General features: G+C 43.5%; 1 protein-coding gene across 9 annotated transcripts in view; it reads right to left on the reverse strand.

Annotated features, from left to right (window-relative positions):
- Positions 1 to 536: 536 nt before the first annotated feature.
- Positions 537 to 21,011, reverse strand: part of DNAJC6 (DnaJ heat shock protein family (Hsp40) member C6) — a 53,273-nt gene continuing 32,798 nt past the window's right edge. For 4 of the 9 annotated variants that reach the window (XM_075155581.1, XM_075155582.1, XM_075155575.1 and 1 more), the window contains 15 exons: positions 20,564 to 20,686; positions 18,282 to 18,415; positions 16,932 to 17,126; positions 16,406 to 16,523; positions 14,832 to 14,911; positions 14,458 to 14,651; positions 14,275 to 14,355; positions 12,948 to 13,394; positions 10,417 to 10,569; positions 9,021 to 9,089; positions 8,125 to 8,259; positions 6,349 to 6,609; positions 5,827 to 5,972; positions 3,685 to 3,861; positions 537 to 2,790 (listed from right to left, as the gene is read on the reverse strand). In XM_075155581.1, coding sequence (XP_075011682.1) covers positions 2,689 to 2,790; positions 3,685 to 3,861; positions 5,827 to 5,972; positions 6,349 to 6,609; positions 8,125 to 8,259; positions 9,021 to 9,089; positions 10,417 to 10,569; positions 12,948 to 13,394; positions 14,275 to 14,355; positions 14,458 to 14,651; positions 14,832 to 14,911; positions 16,406 to 16,523; positions 16,932 to 17,126; positions 18,282 to 18,415; positions 20,564 to 20,686 — 2,415 coding nt within the window. In that variant the 3' untranslated portion in view covers positions 537 to 2,688. The other 5 variants (XM_075155583.1, XR_012674428.1, XM_075155576.1 and 2 more) reach the window with 5 other exon arrangements.

Raw genomic sequence — 21,011 nt, forward strand, 5'->3', positions numbered from 1 at the left:
GCTGCTGCTAATGTAAACGGCTTTGTACCTGCAATAAATATATATATACACACCTGACTCAACTTGTCTAAACAATCAAAAGGTAGAAGCAAGTTAAGTTACCACCTTCTGTTTCAGCTGGGTTGAAGGGTTTTTCTCTTAAGCATGAAAGGCTGCATCTTTTCCCATTGCAGATGTTGTCTAACTTAAGCCCTAACTGTTCTTAAAATCTGCTTGCAGTAATGGGAACTGACTTCTTCGTGTAGCTTGTTTGCTCCTGAGGAAATAAAAGCTCTAGGAAAAAAAAGAGTGTTTGTCTCCAGAGCAAGTAATTTATGGCTACCTTTAAGTGTAGCACACAGGTCCCACCCAACCCTGCGCTAGAGCAACAGAGGTGTTAGTCATACGTGTAAGACATTGCAGACAAAAGAAGTTTCTATTTAACATACATGGATTCATTGTTGTTTATCCAGCATTTGCAGATTACTCTGAACTGTGTTTAAAGCAAGAAGGTAGACTTTTTCCCCCACAAGCACAAAAGATACCTGAATATGTTAATTTGAGCTTTTTAATGTATATACAAATGTTTTAGACCAGTCACGATTTCATTGAGTATATACTGTATTTACAAAAATTACAATAATTTAGTCAAACAGTAAACCTGAACATTGATAACCTCTGTCATTACCAGATATGACAAGAAAATTTTTGTTTTAGTTAACTATTTTGATATACATACGTCCTAATACTTTCATGCATCCATAAAAACATCAGGGATGAAAGTAATCAAAGCTTAAGTGGGGTAGGGTTTCTTTTGGTAGATAAAGTTTAATGATGGATTTATATTTTGTGGCGTATGAGTATCCAGAGTTATGTGCCATGACAAACTTGATACAAAGCTAATATGGTTTTCATTATTAAAAAAGTACATTATAGTAATGAGATCCTTTTTATTATATAGGCATAGGTCACAATATCTACAAATGTGAATGAGAAACAATAAACCAACAAATCACAGGAACATGATTCACATTCCAGTTATCTCTTTAAATAAGACAAGCACATACTGGATCAAAACATTAATAAATAACATCCAGTTTGTTACTATTATCTTAAGGTCTTTTATATAAAAGGAGACCTATGTGTTGGTTTCACATTTTCAATTAATGGTAGTAAATAATGGACCAATACAACAAAAGGATGACTTTTATACAGAAAGCAATGTACTTTGACACACTGTCTTTGCAGTAAAAGTTTTGCCACTTGAAAACGTAAGTGCAACAACAAGTGGATTGTCTTTAAAAACCACCAGCTTTAAAGACTCGCATCGGATGGCAACCTGTTCCTTAAGCAGTAAATACAAATTATTTCCTGCCCATCTTCTGAATATACCTGCCCTTTCAAAGCTCAAATACAGATACAACATGTTGGTAAATAAACTGCTAGCTTTAATTATTCTACAAAAGGAGAACGCCAGAATTTGGGGTGAAGAACGTAACTTGTTTAACTAGGAAAGAGGCTTCAGCTTTAGCATCAGAGATATTTCCTTGTGATATTATTGCTTTGGTCCAACATAAACTTCTAAGAGAATCAATTTGCACTGCATTTACCTCAAAAATCAGACCTGGTCCACAGATGTCTACATGACAGCTTGCACAGCATGGTCTGAAAAGTGAAGTTGCAACAGGTTGCATCCTGCCAAGAGCCTTTGCCAAGTGCTCTGGAGCTGATAAAGGCATAGAGGTGACACGAGTGGGCTGGAAAAAGTCTTCTGAATCCTCAGGAGGGGAAGTGTTACCTATAGACTGGGAAGTTTCTAAACCTGCGCAGCAGAGTTTTAGTTTGTTGATACTTCTTTTGTTTGATGGTTTCAAGCTATTGATGAGAACTTCATGGAAAATGCAGTACATGCTCATTCCTCACTTTTACAAATGTGGATTCACCCTTCCCCCCAATTCCCTATTCCCCCAGAGCTGCTGTTTAACAAACCAACGAGGTGCTGTTTAACATCAATTACTTGTTGTTTGCTTTAAAAGACACTGGCTCCATAATGCTGAGGAATTTCTTCTGCACATTTCACTGCTGGACTGTGAGGTGAAGTACAGTATTAATGCGTAAAGCAGCAGTCAGCTGCCACACTGATCTAACCCAGGATTCAGCTTTGTCTCTATTCAGGCATACTATACTATATGAGCAATTAAGCAGCAAATGGTGACTGTTAGAAGTGTGCCTAAACCACATCTGAGCACTTAAATTTGATAAAGTTTGATCCAAACCTAGGAAGAAAGTACATCGACGTTTGGGCTTCACCACCAGTTATCGAACTCAACTGGAGTGTTGCCATATCACATATCACAAAAAAAAGTAGGAAATTCACCAGCTACACTGTGTCAGAGACAGAACAATTCCACTTTTCCCCAGAATGTGTTCTCTCTCGCCCCACTTGAATCCAAAGAAAAATATAAAAGTTACAAGAAACTGTAACCCCGTGGCTCTCATAGGGCAAGCCAGGTGGCTAGAGTTCCTCTGAGCTCAGGATTCTTGATACAAGTATAAGGAAACCTTTCTCTTGTTCTTCATGATAAGTATTAGGCTCTTAGTTTTCCAAAACTTCTGAATTTCCAGCCAGAGTTTGGTTGATCTGTGACATTTGTGACAAGAGACTATATAAGCACTAGCACAGGTCTGTAGTGGAGACTGAGAAAGTACCTAATACAAAGGTTTTTGTCCTTGGTTTTCAAATTCTGACCAGGCATCATTTAGCTCCATAAATATCATCTTTGCATATTGTTCATACGGCTGCCCAGTAGCCTGGAATAAAAACAGAAAGAGGGATATGACATCTACAGACTACAAGAAGTTGACATTTGAGCAGTTAGATTCTCAAGCAGTGATCGTTCACTTTCCACGAATGGTTTTCCCTTATTCTTTGACAAGAATAAGCTCCTGTTGAGGGCTGCTTACCTTGTTTATAGCTTAAGAACTTCTTGGCTCTTCAGCTCTTCCGCTCCTCAGAGCTGATGACCCCCCAAGTGTGATAAAGCACTGCAGTCCCAAGGGCAAAGAATTTTAACCTAGGCTTTGCAAGAGGCATTTTACCTGCACTGACGGGAAAGCGCTGCCACCTGACACAGTTCCGTGATAAAAGCAGTATTCCTGCAAGCCTCTGGGCAGCCCACATCTTCTCAAGCCTTGCCCATTGCCCTGAAACTCTCAGGAGTTGCCATTTCCTTAAAAGTGGAAGCCTCATCACCGTAGGGTTTCCCAGATGGCGTCATTACACTCCAGTTGGCAAGTGTAAGCAGCAAGACCACAAGCCACAAGTCAGATAATCAGATAACCCGATTCTTCCATTTTAGGAGTTTGATTTTAAGACCCTTGCCCTTTCATATCCTTTTATCACACACCCTCGTCTCCTTTAGCAGGCACAATATTCTGGACTGTTGTTCACCACCTGTATGGCTTAGAGTCCAAGTGAGGGTGTCGAAAGCTGAAGATCTGAATCTCTGTTGCTTGGAGCAGCGTGTACCAAGCACAGTCGTGGGGCTGGGAGTGGTTAGAATTCTCACCTTTCAGAAACTGCCAAAAATCTTGAACTACTACTTTCTACAAAGCTGTTTGCACCAATAAATTAAGCAGTCACATTCAACTTTATAATTAAGAGAACAACAATTTCTGAACAACGTGAAACTAGGAAGACCTTACCTTGTCAGGATGAACGACAAGCACTGCCCGCCGGTAGACCTTCTTCACTTGCTCTGGCGTTACCAGATCTGCCATACTAACAGGTTTCCACTTGGTCTCCCCTGCCCATAAGACTGTATGCATTGTAGACAGCAGGGCTCTTATATTTCTCTCCTTCCCTTCAATCCATTCCAGGACCTGGAGAGAAGAATGCGAGTCTCAACTTATGCCTTACATTAGATATTCCAGTAGGAAAAAGTTTCTTCATTTGAATAGCAATGATTCCAAGGAGCATCTCACATTTCTTTGCAAGCTTTAGAAAAACTTTGGAAGATATTTGTCAGTCTCTACTTTGTCATTAATTTTTATATCACTGCTTGAAAGTTAAGACACACCTTGAGCAACATCCCTGCTAAAAATACTGAGTTGGTAATGCTTATGAAGAGTCATTAGATGGAATAGTCAAAAGATAAATGAAATGTTTAACTGTGTGGCTCTTTAGCAAGCCTAATTGCATACCTAAAGTAAGCTCGACTAGAAGTCTGCTGTGGATGTGTATCTTTTGTGCATGTCTAGAGTTAAGTCTTCTAAAGACTCGTGTTGAAGGTTGGCTTCAGTACAAATCCTTTTAAGCTCTAAAGTCAGAAGTCTCAATTCTCTCCACGTGCCTATTTGCTACCTGCAATCCATCAGTCAAATAAAGCAATAGGTAGTCCACTTTCCTAGATGATGTAGTCCCCCTTAGTGGTTGCCATCTTAGCCTAGGGCTGGAGAAGGGGAGGAAGAAAGGGAAGTAAATGTGAAAACCAAAGCATAAATAGATTTAACAATTCCAGGCTGAACTGAAGTGACTCAATGAAATAAAATGCATCAGAGCAAAGAGAATTGTATTGGGAAGGGAGAATCAGCTGGGTGCTTCAGTGATTCGGCAGCTTGCTGGGGGGAAAATGTTGCACGCATTAAGTAGTACCACATGAATCGCTGAAGTCGTATAGCTTATGAATTGGGAAAACCACTGCCCACTCGATGGCCTGGCAGCTGTCCGGCTTGGTTACAAGTGGCTGACGTTCATGTTCAGCATGGTTGCTGGCACACACTTTCCAAAGGTTAAAACCTTTCCACAAGGCTAAAAAAAAAAAAAAATTAAAAAAAAATTCACTCATTCTGTTTTCTAGAAGTTTGCTTGGCTTTTGCTTGGGCTTTTCCTCTCAGTTCTGTATCCTTCCGTAATTATAATTCATGGTTTCGTATTTCAAATGTAGAGTGGGACAGACTGAATTTCCTTCTCTTCATAACAGATCTGTAGTTTGGCAATTTATTGAGGAGAGATGAAAGAATTCCAAAGCAGGCAAGATTAATGAGTCACAGGATTAGTTCAATTAGCTGTGCCTGCTAATCAGGGCTGGAGTGATGTGGAAGACCAGCAGCCCTGACAGTAACACTGAGCAAGCCACTGTTTGCCACAGCCTGGTTTAGGTAACCTTGGAGTTTTAAATCTATTCCAATGGATGTTCACATCTCCAGGGAAGGCATGAGAATTTATTATATGAACAAACAGCAGGAAGTTCTCACTTTCTGCCCCAAGGCAATCTCATCATGGGGAGAACATCTCTCATTTCACCAAAACCTGGGTTTGGCAGAAGGACTGGCAGAGATGGTCACTGCTCTTTTACCCGGTTTATTTTGTAAGAAGCTATTTCAGAACAGAGTTTTTACGAACTTACCACTTTTTCTAAGTAGTATCTCTCATTCTGATGAGATAGTGGAGATTCTTCCAGATATTCTCCAACACCTGCAGTTTATGACTTTGGCTTTCTGGTCACGCTAGCCTACTGCTGTCTGGGATGCAGCAAAACAGCAGTTTATGATGCTATCAAGGTTAGACACCTACTTTATGGAAAGCAAGCATGAGAGAGAGCACGTGGTCCTTGGGATCCAGCAACGCTGTGGAGGATGCGCACTAGAATAAGTGCTAAAACAGGAGGGAGGCTTCTGGCACTAAATGATCTGAAGGATTTGCTCAGCTGCCTCTCACATGCAGGAAGGCTGGTGGCTTACTGCCCTCTCCACCTTTCAGGGGCAGTGTTTCAAGCAACCTCCAGCATGATGAGAACGAAAGACGTGTTGAATGACTATAGGAGCGTAAACAAGAATATTGCTTACTTTTAGTTTCTCAGGGTCCATCTCCTTCGCCATTTCTTCTTTTCTCATCTCGGCTATTGTTTTGGGGCCCTTCTTGTCCTTGTGAGCATTAAAACCTTGACCAGATAATAGATCTTCGAAATCTGCAGACACTTTTGGTTTTGAATCTTGAAAAACAAAAAGATTTGAAGTTGTTATCACAATACAGGTTTATTTAACAATGCTTTTCTACCCAAGCCACCCCCACACTTATCACTATAGCAATCTCCCAGTGCTAATGAGTGTGCACACAGGTTCTCACAGAAGAGGTGTAGGCTAATGCTACTTTTGAATTACTGCTATTAAAGCCCATTTGGAATCCAGGATTTCCTAAATACTAGCATGCTTTAGAGCCTAGGACAGGACAACTAGTGTTGAACTTTATATATCATCAAATGATCAGCATGACTTACTTGCTTAGACCCTAACCTGTTAAGGTGTTTGAGCATTAAAGCAATATTAGAAGGAGCCAACCTTTTGGATGCTGAACTCTGAAAAGCTTACCAACGTTAGCCGGTCCTTTTCCACGTTCGTTTTGTGCTCCCGGCATTGCTGAGAAACTCACGTTGTAATTGGGCTTGTTCTGGGGAGAGGCATGAGGCATGCTTGGCTGGCCTTTGGGTTGTGCCTGCTGCCAGCCATAGCCAGCTCCTTGCTGCCAACCACTGCCGCCCATGGGCTGGGGAGAGGGTTTCTGCGGCGAGGGGGGGAATCCTCCACCCATGCCTGTTGGCGTGGTCGGTTTACTGGCAAACGAAGGGCCACCTGCAGGGTATAGGGAAAGGAGTGACAGTGGGCATTAGCAAACAGGATACTGACTTGCCTTCCGAAAAGGGAACCTAAACAAAATCCCCCAGGCAGCTGGCTTCTATTTTCCGCTCTGCCACAAACTTATTTTTGCAACATCAAGCAAAACCTTTCAACTTCCCTGTCATTGCCCTGTTAGCTGCTTAAAAGGCAGCACCCGCCTTTGAAGAAGTAGCGGCTTGTTGGGGAAATGCAGGAAAAGCTACGTGCAGCCAACTGGGAACCACAGCTGCTGGGTGTTATGATGGCAACATTAAGTCGACATACGTTGAAATAGTATCTCCTTATGCTGTGCTGATGTAACACTATCCCGCAGAGTTGTGTTTCAGCACCTTATTACTTTAGGGGATGGTCCTCTGGCTTAGTTTGTGGTGGGAGGTACGCAGTGTTAATGTTTTATTATTTGAGACTAACGTCCACACTCAACTTTGAGCTCTGAAACATGTCATGGAAACTGGATCAAGTGCTTTTGACTTAGTAATGAACAACAAAAATGTGGTTAAATATCCTGTGGGTGCCAAGTCATTTGTTTTTAAACTCCATAACTTTGCTACAGAATACATGTTTTAAAAGCACCTCGATGGCTCTGACATGGGTTTTGGCATACTTTTTATTTTGCTCCTGCAGAGCAGCTAGTGATCCAGCAGAGGGAACTGGGAAACCTAATTCCAGAACCATGCTGGTACTGACGCAAAGGAGAAAACAAACATCAGATAAAACCACAATGGCTTGCAAAGAGCTGAGGGCAGTGACAAAGGGAAGAAAAATCTATTTACCAGAGTCAGAGAAGGCAGACATGCTGGGGTTTAAGGAAAACTTAAATAATTTGTCAGAACTGCCTTTTTAACACCGGGATTGAGGGTTTGCTGATCATTTTCTGAGATAAAACTAGGAAAAAATGCTTGTCTAAGCCATCAAGCAAAGAGTCCTTTGTAGCCAGGTGCAAATGAAAATGGCTTCAGACTCCACCTTTAGGTAGTACTGCAAATTAGAAGCAGATTAGCGAGGTTCCACGGGTTTCCTCACGAAGGACAAAAATGAGTCAAGTCCAGAAGGAAACAATTCCTCAAGGACCTCAGAAGCTTTGGAGAGCCAAAGTCTCCTCCCAGGCACTGCTCCAAGGTCTGTAGCAACAGTTCTCCAGTCAGAGTTAAACACAGAGCATCCTTCGCCAGAGCCTGGCTAGACTTATGAGATAGAGGTTACGCTTTGCCATCCATATAGCCTACCAAGGTCCCAACAAGTTGCTAGCAGTTTTTTTGACAGAGGATCAGCAAAAACACAGATTTGTGAGAACTTACACAGAATCAGGCAGGAGGAAAAACTTGCAAGCAGTACTGGCCTGCAGGCAGGCTGAGAGGACCTATAGAGCTCTCCCTCCCGTACCAGGCTGTTCATCCCATTCCTCTAAAACAGAGCAAGCTGGTAGTCGTTTGTTGGTTTGGTTTCGTTTTTTAAATAAGGGATGCAAACCTGCTAAACTTGCTCCAAGAGTCCCCAAATCAGCAAATGGATCCAGCGTTTGGGGTTTAGGCTGGTGAGTGGGAGTGCTATGGAGGGATCCTGTAGGACTGGTGGCAGCTGACTTACTTCCCACACCTAGGCCACCTTAGAGGGAAAAAAAAAAAGAAAAGAAAAAAAAAAAAAGAAAAAAGACCTCAGTTTTTATCCCTATTTTACATGAGTGCAGCTCTTACCCAGTGCTCAGTCACGTGTTAGAAGACTGCTGTTAAAATTAAGTGTACTATTGTCAGGTTCCTAAGCAGCCTCAACTCAGCGTTGGCCCAGACTAGTTGCACACCCACTCACAATTAGGCTCAGCAACAGGAATGTTCCCTAGACTGTCTGTAGTGACAGAGTAATTACGACAAATGGATGTATTTTAAGAACTAGAAGCCTTCAGGAAGCAATTTTTGGTAGGACATACATACTCTCCCAAGATTAGAAAGAATCATGTTATTATTTAGTGGCATCCCAGGAACACATAGCACTTCCCAGGTCCTTCTCTTGGCTCTACACTGGAATGAAACACAACTATGCACATCCTCACCGAGCACCTGTCCTGTTTCAGGCCCTGGCTTCTTGAGGAAGAGAACCCAGATTTTTGAACAGAAGGACTTTGGTAGTCTCTAGCCAGATCCTCGCTTGGGTGACTGGGAGACAGGACAACAGGCAGCATACCTGCTGTCATTGAGATGAGACTAACTAAAACCCTGATTGAAGTTTTGTTGCATTAGTGAAAGTGCTAAGCAGCAGAAAGAGAGAACCTGTTCTCTGCACTCACTGGTAGCATCTTCCATCTGCCTCTCCTCTCTCAGGGCTCCTTAAGGATTTTTTTGTTAAGTGTCCTGAATTTTTATGATACATACCTGGTTTGTTGGGCCAGTCCCAACCACCGGAAACATCTGGTTGTATGGAAACCGTTGGTGTGCTAGAAGCTAAGCAGAATGATTACATATAAATATCTCCAACTAATAGAGCAAAACCAACATAATCCATTGTCTAGGAAGAGTAGGGAACAAGCAGCAGGAGAGATAGTATTGTGTCTACCTACCATTTGCTAATTAGAAGTGAACTTCTCCCCCATGATGGGCATTACAAATTTAACGTTTATTTCTGATCTCATACTATACAGAGGTAAGTGGCGAAGGATGCAGATTTACAGTGTTCATTTTATGATGGCTTTGGTCAGAGGCTTTATATACTTATTTATAAAAGCCTTACTACCAGAATAACACATGGGGTTTAGTGTTTCTGAATACATCTCAACCCAAGGAAATATTCTACATGCAAAGGGCAAGGATGGGGAAAACAAATACAGCGAAACAGCCCACACAGATGTCAACCAGAAAGAACACACACAGTCCTTCCTTTAACCCTGTACATCTATGCAGTTCACCCTGCCAGCCGTTCATTATCCGTAGACACTAGCACTGTAATTTAATACCTCATCATGCTGGGATACATTTAAATTCCTCTCATTAGTGCAGCCAGCTCCAAGTGCGACCCAACCGTCTTATTCACAGAGTTAATATCCAATACCCGAGTTTGGCAAAGCAAGGATGCGCGCAGTGCCAGCAGCACACTAGTTCCCTCCTTTGTCATTTTGGCTTTCCAGCGAGACGGTTGCACCCAAGGGACATGTGTTAGATGATCAGACACAAACTAATTTGTATCTGAATGTGTTTCAGAGAAGGTTACAACATTAAGTTTTGGCACAAGGGGAGAAGGGGACAACTAAGGGACATTTCAAACAAAGCAAGAGAAGAAAAAAGTCCAATAAAGAAAAAAAAAATCCTTCTCTTCAAATAAGAGTCAAATTCAACTGTGAATTTGGCCAGGATGACTATCAGATCTAAAGAAAGCAGATGCCTGTAACTAAAATCACCAAAGGACGTGTGTTTTCTCTAGCAGGCTTAATACGCCATGCTCTATTTAGCTCAATTAATGGTAGTTTGCTTCAAACGAGACCTCATAACCACAGGAATATGCAGGCAGACATTCTTCGTGGTCTCTTTTTTCATGTATACAAATAGCTTATTAATTAAATATAAGACTTGAGCAAAACAAGTCTCATTCTACCACACTTCAAATTATGAATATGCTTTAAGTCTAGAGATAAAAAGCTCCTTCCTGTTTCGTGGGGTTTCTGTGGTTTAGAGTCATTTTATGGTAAGCATCAGTTTATACTTAATAGCTCCATCACTATTTAAAAGCAGCATTTCATGTTTACTTAAATACACTAGAAGAGCCTCACTTTCTTACCCATGTGAAAGGGATCGCTGTGCACAGTTGGTGAAGGACTTCTTGTTGCTTGAAGGAAAGGATCACCAGGGACAGTTGATGAACCAAGAAAAGAACCCAGGAGGTCTGGACCAGTTTGCTTAGGGCTACTTCCAAATGGATCAAAGGCAGTCGCTGTAAAAACATATTTGAGAAAACTAAATCATTAACTTGTACAGTGAACATGCTTCAGGGAAAAGACACCGACGCGTGGAGAAGAAAACCTAATGCCTGCAGATACCAAATAGGAGAGAGCATGCAACTGCGAGAGGGCAAGGGGAAAATATCAGTACCCTAGCCAAATGCTAGGGGACAGAGAGAGCCACATGACTTGGTCATGGCAACACGTTTGTTGATCCCATCTGTCTTTTCCAAAGAGAGGGGCTGAATTTAGGGGCAGTCGCAGCGAGTATTTAGATACTAGACACTTCAGATGAAGTTTCAACTTGCACGTACTACCAATACATAAATGGATGGTGAGGGACAGCCTGGAGCTTGGAGTTAGCGCCCTGGTGCAATTCCTGCTTCCTCTCAAGAGCTGAACGCAGTCCAAGGAGATTTTAGGCTGTCAAAGGTTATACATGTGAAGGGCAAAAGGAGCATCTTTTAGAAACAGCTTTAGAAAATAACTGGTATCTTTCCTACATAGCATCACTTGTTACAAAAATCCAGTTCATTCTCAAACTCCATTTTCGATCAATTTGTTTAGCTTACTGTCTTTCGTGTAAAAAAACCAACAAACCCAACCAACAAAAGAAACCCCTGTGAAGTCACTCAAATTCTTACTTGCCAACAATTTTAAGGTAAAGAGCATCTTGAACAGAGACGCAATATATACTACTGTAAGAAAGATACAATCCTGAAACACTATACATTGTGTTAAGGATGCCACTCATTATTTATGTTACTCATTGCTTAGGATACTTAATAAATTACTAGTTTTTGCTTATCTCCCAAGCTCTTATTCTTGTTTTCCTGGCCTGGGACAATTCAGCTGTGTGATACCTTTCGTCTCCCTTTCCAGCACTAACCTGGCCTCTGCAGAGCAGCACCGTACAACTCCTGTTATTACGCTGCTCGACAACAATATCCAGAAATCTTTTCCTGACGCTGCTGCTGCACCTCTGCCCTGAGGTGCATGTCTGTACAACCTTCCCACCCCCCGGCAGCAGCTCTCAGACTGAGCATACACCAGCCGCAGCGAGATGAACCTTCTCCACATACAAGTGGCCTAATTTCTTGCACTGAAACTTGTATTCTTCTCCCCTCTCCTGCTTCCAGTCCTCAGACTCATCTTCCCTCCCTTTGCAAGTCTCGGTACAAGGAGATTATAACTGCTTCTGTCCCTTTCGCTTCGAAAAACACCAAAGGCAAATCTGGAGTTTAAGCGTACTAGCAGACAAACCTCCCCAAGCCCGCAGAGTTTTTTTATTCTAGCTGAGAAAGGAGGACTCAAGAAGAGTCTTCAGAAATTGGCTGCATGGCCGTCCTGTGGTAGGTGCTACTGGTGTGAGCCCCAGCATCACCCAAGCCTTTGCCCCCTTAATAAAATGAAAAAATACCATTTCTGTACAAGAAAGCTGGCAGGTGTTGCAAATGCGTTAAGTTATTAGTTGCTGAGAAAAAGTTAAGTGGGCATACTGTGCTCTTTGAATCAGGTACACGTTGACAACGTCAGCTCTTAAACCGTAACATAAAGGATTAGGCCAAACCAAACAGGCGGAGGCCGCGCAGCTCCGTGCGGCGCAGAGACCTGCTGTCAGATCGGGCCACTTGTTCGCGTTTTGCCTTTGGCAAACCTGACCATCTATTCCAGAGGCCCTCAGTGAATCCGAGGGACTTGGATTGGGCTCTTCGCCTGTTCACTTACAAATAATTATCACTTGCTCTCCTCTGTTCACTTAACCCTCCAAAAGACCCCTCTTTCTAATATCTGTTCAACCACTCCTTCTGCCAGCCTGATCTCAGTCTGGCTTTGAAGAAACAAAAGATCTTCTCGTGTTGCCTATCTTCATCAGTGGAAAGGCCAGAGACAGCAGAGCTGTGTAGCCGTATTTCATAGTCCAGGACCAGCATCATAGCTCCAAACCTCCTAAAGTTAAAAAAGAAGTTCAATTCAAACTGCTATGGGCCTATCCAAAAACCTAAGAGGCTTTTTTTTTTTAAATTAATACTTGTTCTCCTCATATGCGTTATTGGACACATAGTAAGAGCAAAACTGATGATCTCCAGCGGCTGTCAGCGTAAGGAGCCAGCCAAACACTGGGGTGAGCTCCAGTAGAGACTTTAGGGAACAAGCTAGATAATCTGGTTTGTGTTCTTGACTGTGAAGATGCACCAAATCCTGTCTCAGAGTAGGGGAGCTGGCTGGCCTCTTGGGATCCCTCTTAGCTCTTAATTTTCTTGAAATGAGTGTACCCAAGAGGAATCCAACAGCCCAAAGCAGATCACCCAGGTGGGTTTCTCAAAGCATGTGCCCCACCAAGTCACGCACTAGGCATAGCCACTATTACCTTCTCCTACCCTTGGGGACGGGGATGGGGATGCCGAAGCTGCAGAACGCCGAGGAGTTGACTGCACAGATCCAGGTCCCCCCACATGGAAGACCTCCTCAGCAGCGGGCTGTCCACTTTGACTCTGAGAACTTGGCCCGCCAACCCCAAACAAATCATTCAGCAAGTCTGAGTTAGAGGGGGCAGCAGCGGGCTGCGAGGGAAAACTCTTGCTCATAGGGCTGCCATCCAGGCCCAGCAGGTCCACGTCTTCAGGCGGAGGTGGTGCCGGAGGCTCTTGCTGCTTTTTGCTGTGTTTTGGTGTCCCGTGAGGCTTGTCACCGCTGGCATTACTGTGCTGACTGGAAAGGGACAAGAGTTCGTCATCTGACTGTTCGCTTTCCTCATGCACCAACGCTGCTCGATCCTCTGAGGTGGGGTGAGAGCTACTTTTGTCAGATTTCTGATCTAAATGATGATTAAAAATAAAATTAGGTAGCTGTTAGTTTTGTCATCACAAAGGTCCCATAAAAATCAGCTTACATGCAGAAAAAAAGGCTACTGAGAAAACCACAGCAGCATTTTGCTGGAATTTAAAATAAGAGTCCTTGGCAAAGATTAACTTGAAGTCTTTGCTGGTCTCTACTGTAAGGAGCTTTGATGTGCTTTATTGATCAGGAAACACAGACAGAGGTTAATTGACTCTCCTCAAGCCTGAAGAGCCAGCAAGTGTAAGGTCTACAGCTGCAAACTGAACAGGTTTCTGGGTCAGGACCAGGCATCCAGGATGATCTCCAGCCACGCCTCAAAATCCAGGCAAAACAAGGCTCATTGAAAAGGAGTAGGGACATAAACCACCCTCCTCGCCGTGCCCACAAGGATCTCTTACGCTGGGCTCCTACCTCGCATGGTGCTGGTGCCAGAGGGGCAACGCTGCATGCGGCAGCGCCACGAGATTTGCAAGGTGTTCACACTATTGAATAGCCTCTCAGACAAACACTCCCAGTGCTACGTTCTCATAGCACTATATGTAAAGTGCAACATTAGGAAAAAAGAGCTTAAATTTGGTTTTAGCATCGAGGAGGCCTAGGTCGAAGCTTTACACTAGAACGCTGTCAATAACTGTCACATACAGCGCAAGCAGGCAATGTTTGAAGAGGACGTTGTAGGAAATTAATTCCCACTCCATTGCAACATAAGGGTGTGACCAGCAATACACTGTGATCTAATGGGAAAGACATCTTACAATCAGATCCCTCAGCCTGGCTCTGTGCTCCAGGGAGGCGGGGGGGAAAAGTTGTTTATCTTGTTCGAAGCAGATTTTGCTTTGAAGACCAAGTCTGCATACCTTGCCAGCTGAGAGATGAGAAGAATGCACTCTGTCCAACATTTCTTATGTTATCCTGGGGTGAATCTGTGGGACCTCTACCTGCAGCACAGAGCACCAAATAAATAAATAAAATCAAGCAAAACAAAGTTCAGCGTGTAGGTAAGCATGTGAATTAAGTGAGCAAACCTGCGCAGCTCTTACCTGCCAAAGCAAGAGTGTCCTGATGCTCCTGATGAGAGGAGAAGAGAATGGTTGGATTGATGTCTTTTGTCGTGAAGTTCTCCCATGGGGGAGTTAATTCGGTTTGTCTATCAGTGGATTGTATTTCTATCTCCAGTATGACATGAAAAAGCTGAGGATACTTGTCTGGAGAGTCACAGGCATCCAGTTCAGGCCTAAATGGGGACAAGAGCTGTTCAGTTAAAAAGGAAAGGATATTTCTGCAAAGCTATATAAAGTCTTTCAATATATGCATGCACGCAGACTTTTCACATTTCATCTGTGAATATTCTTCTTCAGCCTTCATAAGGCTTTTATGCTTCAGGTTTGATTAATGTTCAGTTTAAAATACTCACTTGGTGAATTTTAGTGTGGTTGTTCCCAGGGCTATGAATCCAGTATGAAACTGAATTTGGAATATTTGTGTGTTGGTCATCTGAAAAAACACAGAGCACCAGACTGAACAAGTGCTTAAATTCATTAAATTAAAATATGTGTTTATAGCACATGCAGACAGTTAGTTAAGTCTACCTTACTACCAGTTACTACATAGACTAATTATAACTGCTCTGTAAGCTAATTCATTCCGCTTGTTCTACAGAAAGCAGAGCTTTTCCTTCTCAAACCCATTGACATTTTAGCTCTTAGATGAAACCGCATCTGTTTGCACTGAATACAATGGAGAAACAGGTTTGTACCCCAGGAAAATATAAGACCAGTAGAGGCTTCAGTAAAGTGTCACCCATACAGCAAACGGCACCAATAACAAACTAGGAAAAGAAAAACGTTCATTGGTCACCCTGCAACTTGAATACTAAGGTTTCGAACGTATCATCAGGAAAATTATCAACATCTCAGATTAAAGGATCGGTGGGTAAAGTGACTGTTCGAGAACCACAGCCACCACACTCAGCTAATTGTGGGAGTCCGGGAGCTGCCTGACCCGCCATGCAGCGCCCACCTGCAGGGAGCAAATGAGGTGGTACTCAAAGCAGGTGGGACAAAACTTGGTTCTTCCCTCACTTTTTGTGCTTGAAGTCACTACAATTTAAACAGGTTATTTCACTGAGTGAGCCAAACAACCCTCATGACTACAAAGGTTAATGGAGCAACTCAGTGTATGACAACTACTGATTCAGTTTTTGGAGATCCAGGTTTTCTGATCTGAACAGACTGCATTTCCAAACTCCTCTTCTGCAATTACACGAGCCAGAGAACAGCATTTTAAAGTCTGTCTCAAAGCCTAGAATAGCACGGACCAATACATATTTTCAGCACTGCTCCTATGTTACGGGAAGGAGACATCAGGGTGTACTCGCTCCAGCACCCCTCTATTCTCCCTCCCCAGTTCCCACTGTCTCCCATTTCTTTGTCCTGCTAGTATTACGAGGCTTTTTGGCTCTGAAGAGGGTGGCTGGCTGACCAGCCTGCGGCTTAAATGGTCTTTCCTATCCCCATGACTGACCAATCCACACAAATTGCCTTTTTGCCCTAATGACGAAAAAATGTGAAGGCTGCTCTAGAGCAAGCAAAACAGACACCATGCAGGAGCGATGGCTCAGTAAGTCATTCTAATTTGAGCAGAAGAAAATCTTCTTCCATCTTCTTAGAGTGCGTAGGTAGAGGCTTTGGTTGTGATTTGCCCTGAGCTGGTTACTGATGGATGGTTTCCGTCTTCTACATCAGCTGGAAGGATCCTACACCCTATCAGTAGACACCATCTCCATAAAGAGATACCAGAGGCATCACGGACTTCTCCATAGGCAGTTCTTTGTTTTCACTTGGCACTGCTCAAATTTGTGTTATGTCTACTGTCAGGTAAGGAAACTTTCGTCACAAGAGCCATGTACATTCTTAGACCCCATATTTAGCCACCCCTTAGTTAGCTACATCGCCTCTACCATGCAAGAGAAGTTAAACAAACTCCTACTTTTGCTTGAAGGCGTCCCCCAATGGTTGATCTCATATGGTAAACAGAAACCACAACATCTCCATGGACAGTGGCTCCCAGTGGAATTAGGACTTTCCCTTCTTGCACACGGTATTCTCTTTGAGGGGAAGAGAAGGAAATCCACAGTTAAGCTCCCTTCCGCAATGCCATTACCACCCATCAACAATGTTAACATAAAAGCTATCGTCTCGTTCAGGCCAAGCAAACAGAAGGTGCATTCAGCGCTCTGCTTAATGTTAGGCTTAGTTGAGACAGAAGCATTTCACAGGGGAAACAGACACAACCCTGAACTATCTCTGTGAAGGTATCCCACCGCATGACAACTTCAGACTCACCCTGGCAGTTTATTTCAACACTAGGCACCAACTTAAAATTAATATATGCACTCCTTCATTGATCAGGCAGTCTGGCAATGACTGCAGCACAGATATTAGACGCATTACAGCAAAACGAAAGCCTCCTCGCATTAAGCTCCTAAGGATGGTAGCAGATGACAGCAACTCACTTCATTCTTTCATACTCCTGGGAAGTGGTAAGGATTCTGGTTTCTCCGCTGAGAATGTCACAGAAGGGCCGGCACCCATTTCGCTGCTTGTTGAAACAGGGGACTGGACTGAGAGTGACTGACTTGATAGTAAGTGGTTTGCAGTGAGGAATGACGGGCTTGTCTGCTATTAGGTCACAAATGTATCCTATATATCTGCAGACAGAGAAAGCCATTACTGAAATCTCCACCCCAGGTGACCAATTTTCATTCTGTACTTGACGTCTACCTTGAAATCCAGTGAAAGGGTGATTCTTTCACAGTTCCAGGACGGGAGTTTCCATGTACTCCAGCATCCTCGCAGCTGGCACAAAATCCACGCTTCTATTTCTGTTTAATTACAAGAACTGGCGCTCAAGAGGAAGGAAGTTGGCCTTTAGCTCTGAGCTGAAGATTATTTTTCCTCACCTTTTAGGAGAGAAGGTGCTGAGCAATGGTTTTTCTGGTTTACCAGTAGAAGTTTGCCTTGTATTGCACATGCACATAGCAGATTAATTACTTTGTTAGTCGTGTGCTAAAGGATCATTATTATTACATACATAACACTATCTCTTTGGTTTGCTCTGACAGGCAGTCTGCTTAATGGAAATTGTAAAAAAGACAATTTTAGCGTGTAAACTCCTGTGAGGATGAAGCTGACATAGGGAGAGGCATTCACCCAGGCCCCATTAATTACAGGTTCGTCAGCTTTCCTGAACTATCGAGCAAAGCTATTGCAATATTTGATTTTGTTCCTCCATTACTGTTACATCAATGTGGGTAAAATGGAAGTGGCCATAAACATCAGTTAAGCCCTGTCAAAGCTAAGTGCCATGGCTAACGCATGAGTATCGCTCATGCTGCAACGGGAATTCTGGAGTTTTCAGTTTGTCACCTCCTGCCAGCACCTTCAGGTTGGTCTGGGTGGAGAGACGGGGCATGCAGCATATACGCCCTTCAGGTCACATGCATTATTTTATAAAATAATAGAATAATTCAGGTTGGAAGAGACCTCTGAAGATCATCTGGTCCAGCTCTCTGCTCAGAGCAGGACCAACTTCAAAGCTCTATCTCAGAGCTGGATTATGCTGCTGGAGGTGATACCCAGCCAAGGATCTCCAAGGACGGAGATCCCACAGCCGCTCCGGACAACCGTTCCAGTGCCTGATCACCACTTTACCACTTATTTCTGGGGAACAAAGTGAAATCTGAATGCCTATCTCAGCCTAGGGGCTGGGAACACATTGCCAAAACACACACAACAGGTACTCGGGCAGTTTTTAGTGTGAGCAATATAGCTCACTTGCATAGCGTTTAGCCAGCATACTCTACCTCCTGTGAGATGGCCAGAGTACAATTCCAGGTCTCTTTGTGTTCAGCAACTGCATAGCAGGGCCTGGATTAGAGAAGAGGTGACAGAAACAGAACATCGCACTGACCAGGACGGCTGAGGCTGCACGGCCATCCTGTTAAGGAAAGGGGCAGGGGGAGAAGAATGTGTAAGTGTCAGAGACAGCCTTTACATTTCAGCAGAACACTCTCCACTCTTCCTTAAATCACATCAAATAATTGCTCCAGAAAGACTAGGGTTAAGACTGCATGATGAGGAGGAATTTCCAGTGCTGTGTCATTTGTTTAATACCTCGGACTTCAGTGAGCAGCACTGGCCTGGATCAAAGCTACGATAATATCCAGTAAGCAGTCAAAGCTGAGGATGGGTTAGACTCGTTTTGAAAGCCCAGAAGTACATTTTGTCTACAAACGTTGGTGTTTCATGGCTGCTCCCAAGCTGTAATATTATAATTATTTCAAACATAGGCCTGGAACTGACCACAGGGGTCAGAGTACACCCGTCCCACGGCTGCAGGCAGTTGTCTAATAGAAATTTAACCTAGAAGAGTTCACAAACAAACAGAAAAAATCCAGCCCAAGGCTTCCTCACCCAAACAGCTCCAGAGCCCTTAACCTACATATTGCTCCTGAACAAGTCTACATTTTATTGAGGGTGATAATGAAGGGAAGTGTGTTCGCTGAGTCAGACTGATACGAAAAGACAGAAAAATACAGAAAGAGCAGGAGAGAATCAAAGTATCCCCAGTACCCTAGGTCCTTGCTGTGCCCAGGAACATATGAGGTGATGAGCCATAGGGACCATACCCCAGCTCTGGTGAGCCAAACAAAAAGAAAAAGCCTTTCTACCAGCTTCCACTAAAATCCTGCTTAGTTTTGGATGCACGTTCATGGTGCAGCGATGGGCACGAGAGCCTGCTCAGTAAGTGACAGAAGATCCCAGAAGTCAAGGCTCATTTACAGGGAAGGAGTGGGAAACCTACTGCCCCATCAGGCAGGCAATCACCCTCAAAATCTGAAACACAAGGGAAAAGTTATACAGGCTCCTTGCAATTACTTATTTCAGGCACCTTTTAGGCACTCCAGCCACACTGTAGGATTTACCATACCAGAGCTGACCCAGACCCCAGTAACCTGCTGAGCCTGAGCACATGCTCGAGGTTAACAGGCTATTTGCTTTTTTAAGGCTTAGCTCCTGCCAGTTGCTCTGAAAAGATCTCTCAGGTTCATATAAACTAAGTGGGCTCCTGCAGACGCCTTACAAAGTGTTAACAAGAACTCCCGGTCCTTTACAGCATTATTCAGATATTCATTGCTCAAAAGACTGTAAAGGAATTTGATTGTTGAGCTAGATTTCCAGGAGTGGAGGCATCAAGTGCATCTTCATCTCTGTTTGAATGGAATTTACATCCCATAGCCGCTGGCTGTGCTACGCAAGGCAGAGACGCCAGACTCATGTGTAAGGTCTATGCAGTTTGGGATCAGTCATTTCCCCCGTTCCTTCCAGTTTATGCCGATCAGGGCTGACGGGCTCCCAGATTTAATTCAGGCTCCAGGAGCAAACCAGAACTCTCCTTTTGGGCATTGCTGTCAATATTAAAGGTTGTATGGGGTAAATTACAAGTTAGTCACACAGAATCACACCGCTCTCACGCACCCTGTCTACACGTTGCCCAGTACTGACCAGCCCTTACGGGGGATTTAGCAGCCATTTCAGCTGTGGTGCACAAAGAGGAGCAGAAGGCAACTGGAATTCTTCAGCCAGGCCTGGCAGGTGGTGACCGCAAGAGACACTAACAATCTCAGTTTCACAATTCGGCAGAATTCCCAACTATGTGTTTTCTCCCCGACGTCTATCAGTAACCTTTAGTCTACAGGCTGCATTTTGTCCTGTGACTACTTAAAAAAAATGCAAAGCCATAGCAGGCTGACAACCCTTACGGTCAGTTCTCGGGTGAAGTTCAAACCTTTTTGCTACTTTCCACCTCCAGTAGTTCACTGCTAGAGCAATTGTGACCTCTCTTGCTTTGCATTCCCGCTTCTCGTTCAGGTCTTCCAGCTTAGCTACGTAGCTGCACATGACAGATGATGTCCCTTTCTACGGGGGTCCATTTTATTACATTTCTCTTTCTTTTAGAAATTGTCACAATCGTCATACACAGACTGTAGACGTGCAAAGTGCAGTATGACTTATGACTCATAGGTTGTCGTGGTTTAACCAGGACATAGGTCTAAAAAACGTGGTTACTTTCTGGTGTACTTACCATGCAGTGGATGACACACACGTTTTTGGGGTTCTGCTGTAGCCAGTTGTGCATGTTCTTACAGACGGCGTAGAGGTTGTGCAGACTGGGCGCTTGTCGTACCGGCCAGCTACATTCAGATACCTGCAGGAATCGCACAGTGAACGAAAGGCAGCTTCGTAAGAGCGTTAAGCAATGCATGCTCTTATAAATGCTTTCTGCCAAGAAACGTACTTCTTTTTTTACCACCTAGAGTTATGTACCTGAAACCTACTCCATCTCTTCTCATGCATAATTCTGCTCCGTGACTTTCATGAATTATGAGGAGACAAACGAAAAATAATTCTCAATTAAATAATATAAAACTGATGTATTGTCACTCACTATACATTTTAAAAAACTTACATTCCAAGTCAGATTATCTTGAGTGGTCCTTCATAACATTCCAGTCTCGCAGCAGCGCATTGAT

The sequence above is a fragment of the Calonectris borealis genome, chromosome 8 (genome assembly GCF_964195595.1).
Source record: "Calonectris borealis chromosome 8, bCalBor7.hap1.2, whole genome shotgun sequence".
NCBI lineage: Eukaryota > Metazoa > Chordata > Aves > Procellariiformes > Procellariidae > Calonectris > Calonectris borealis.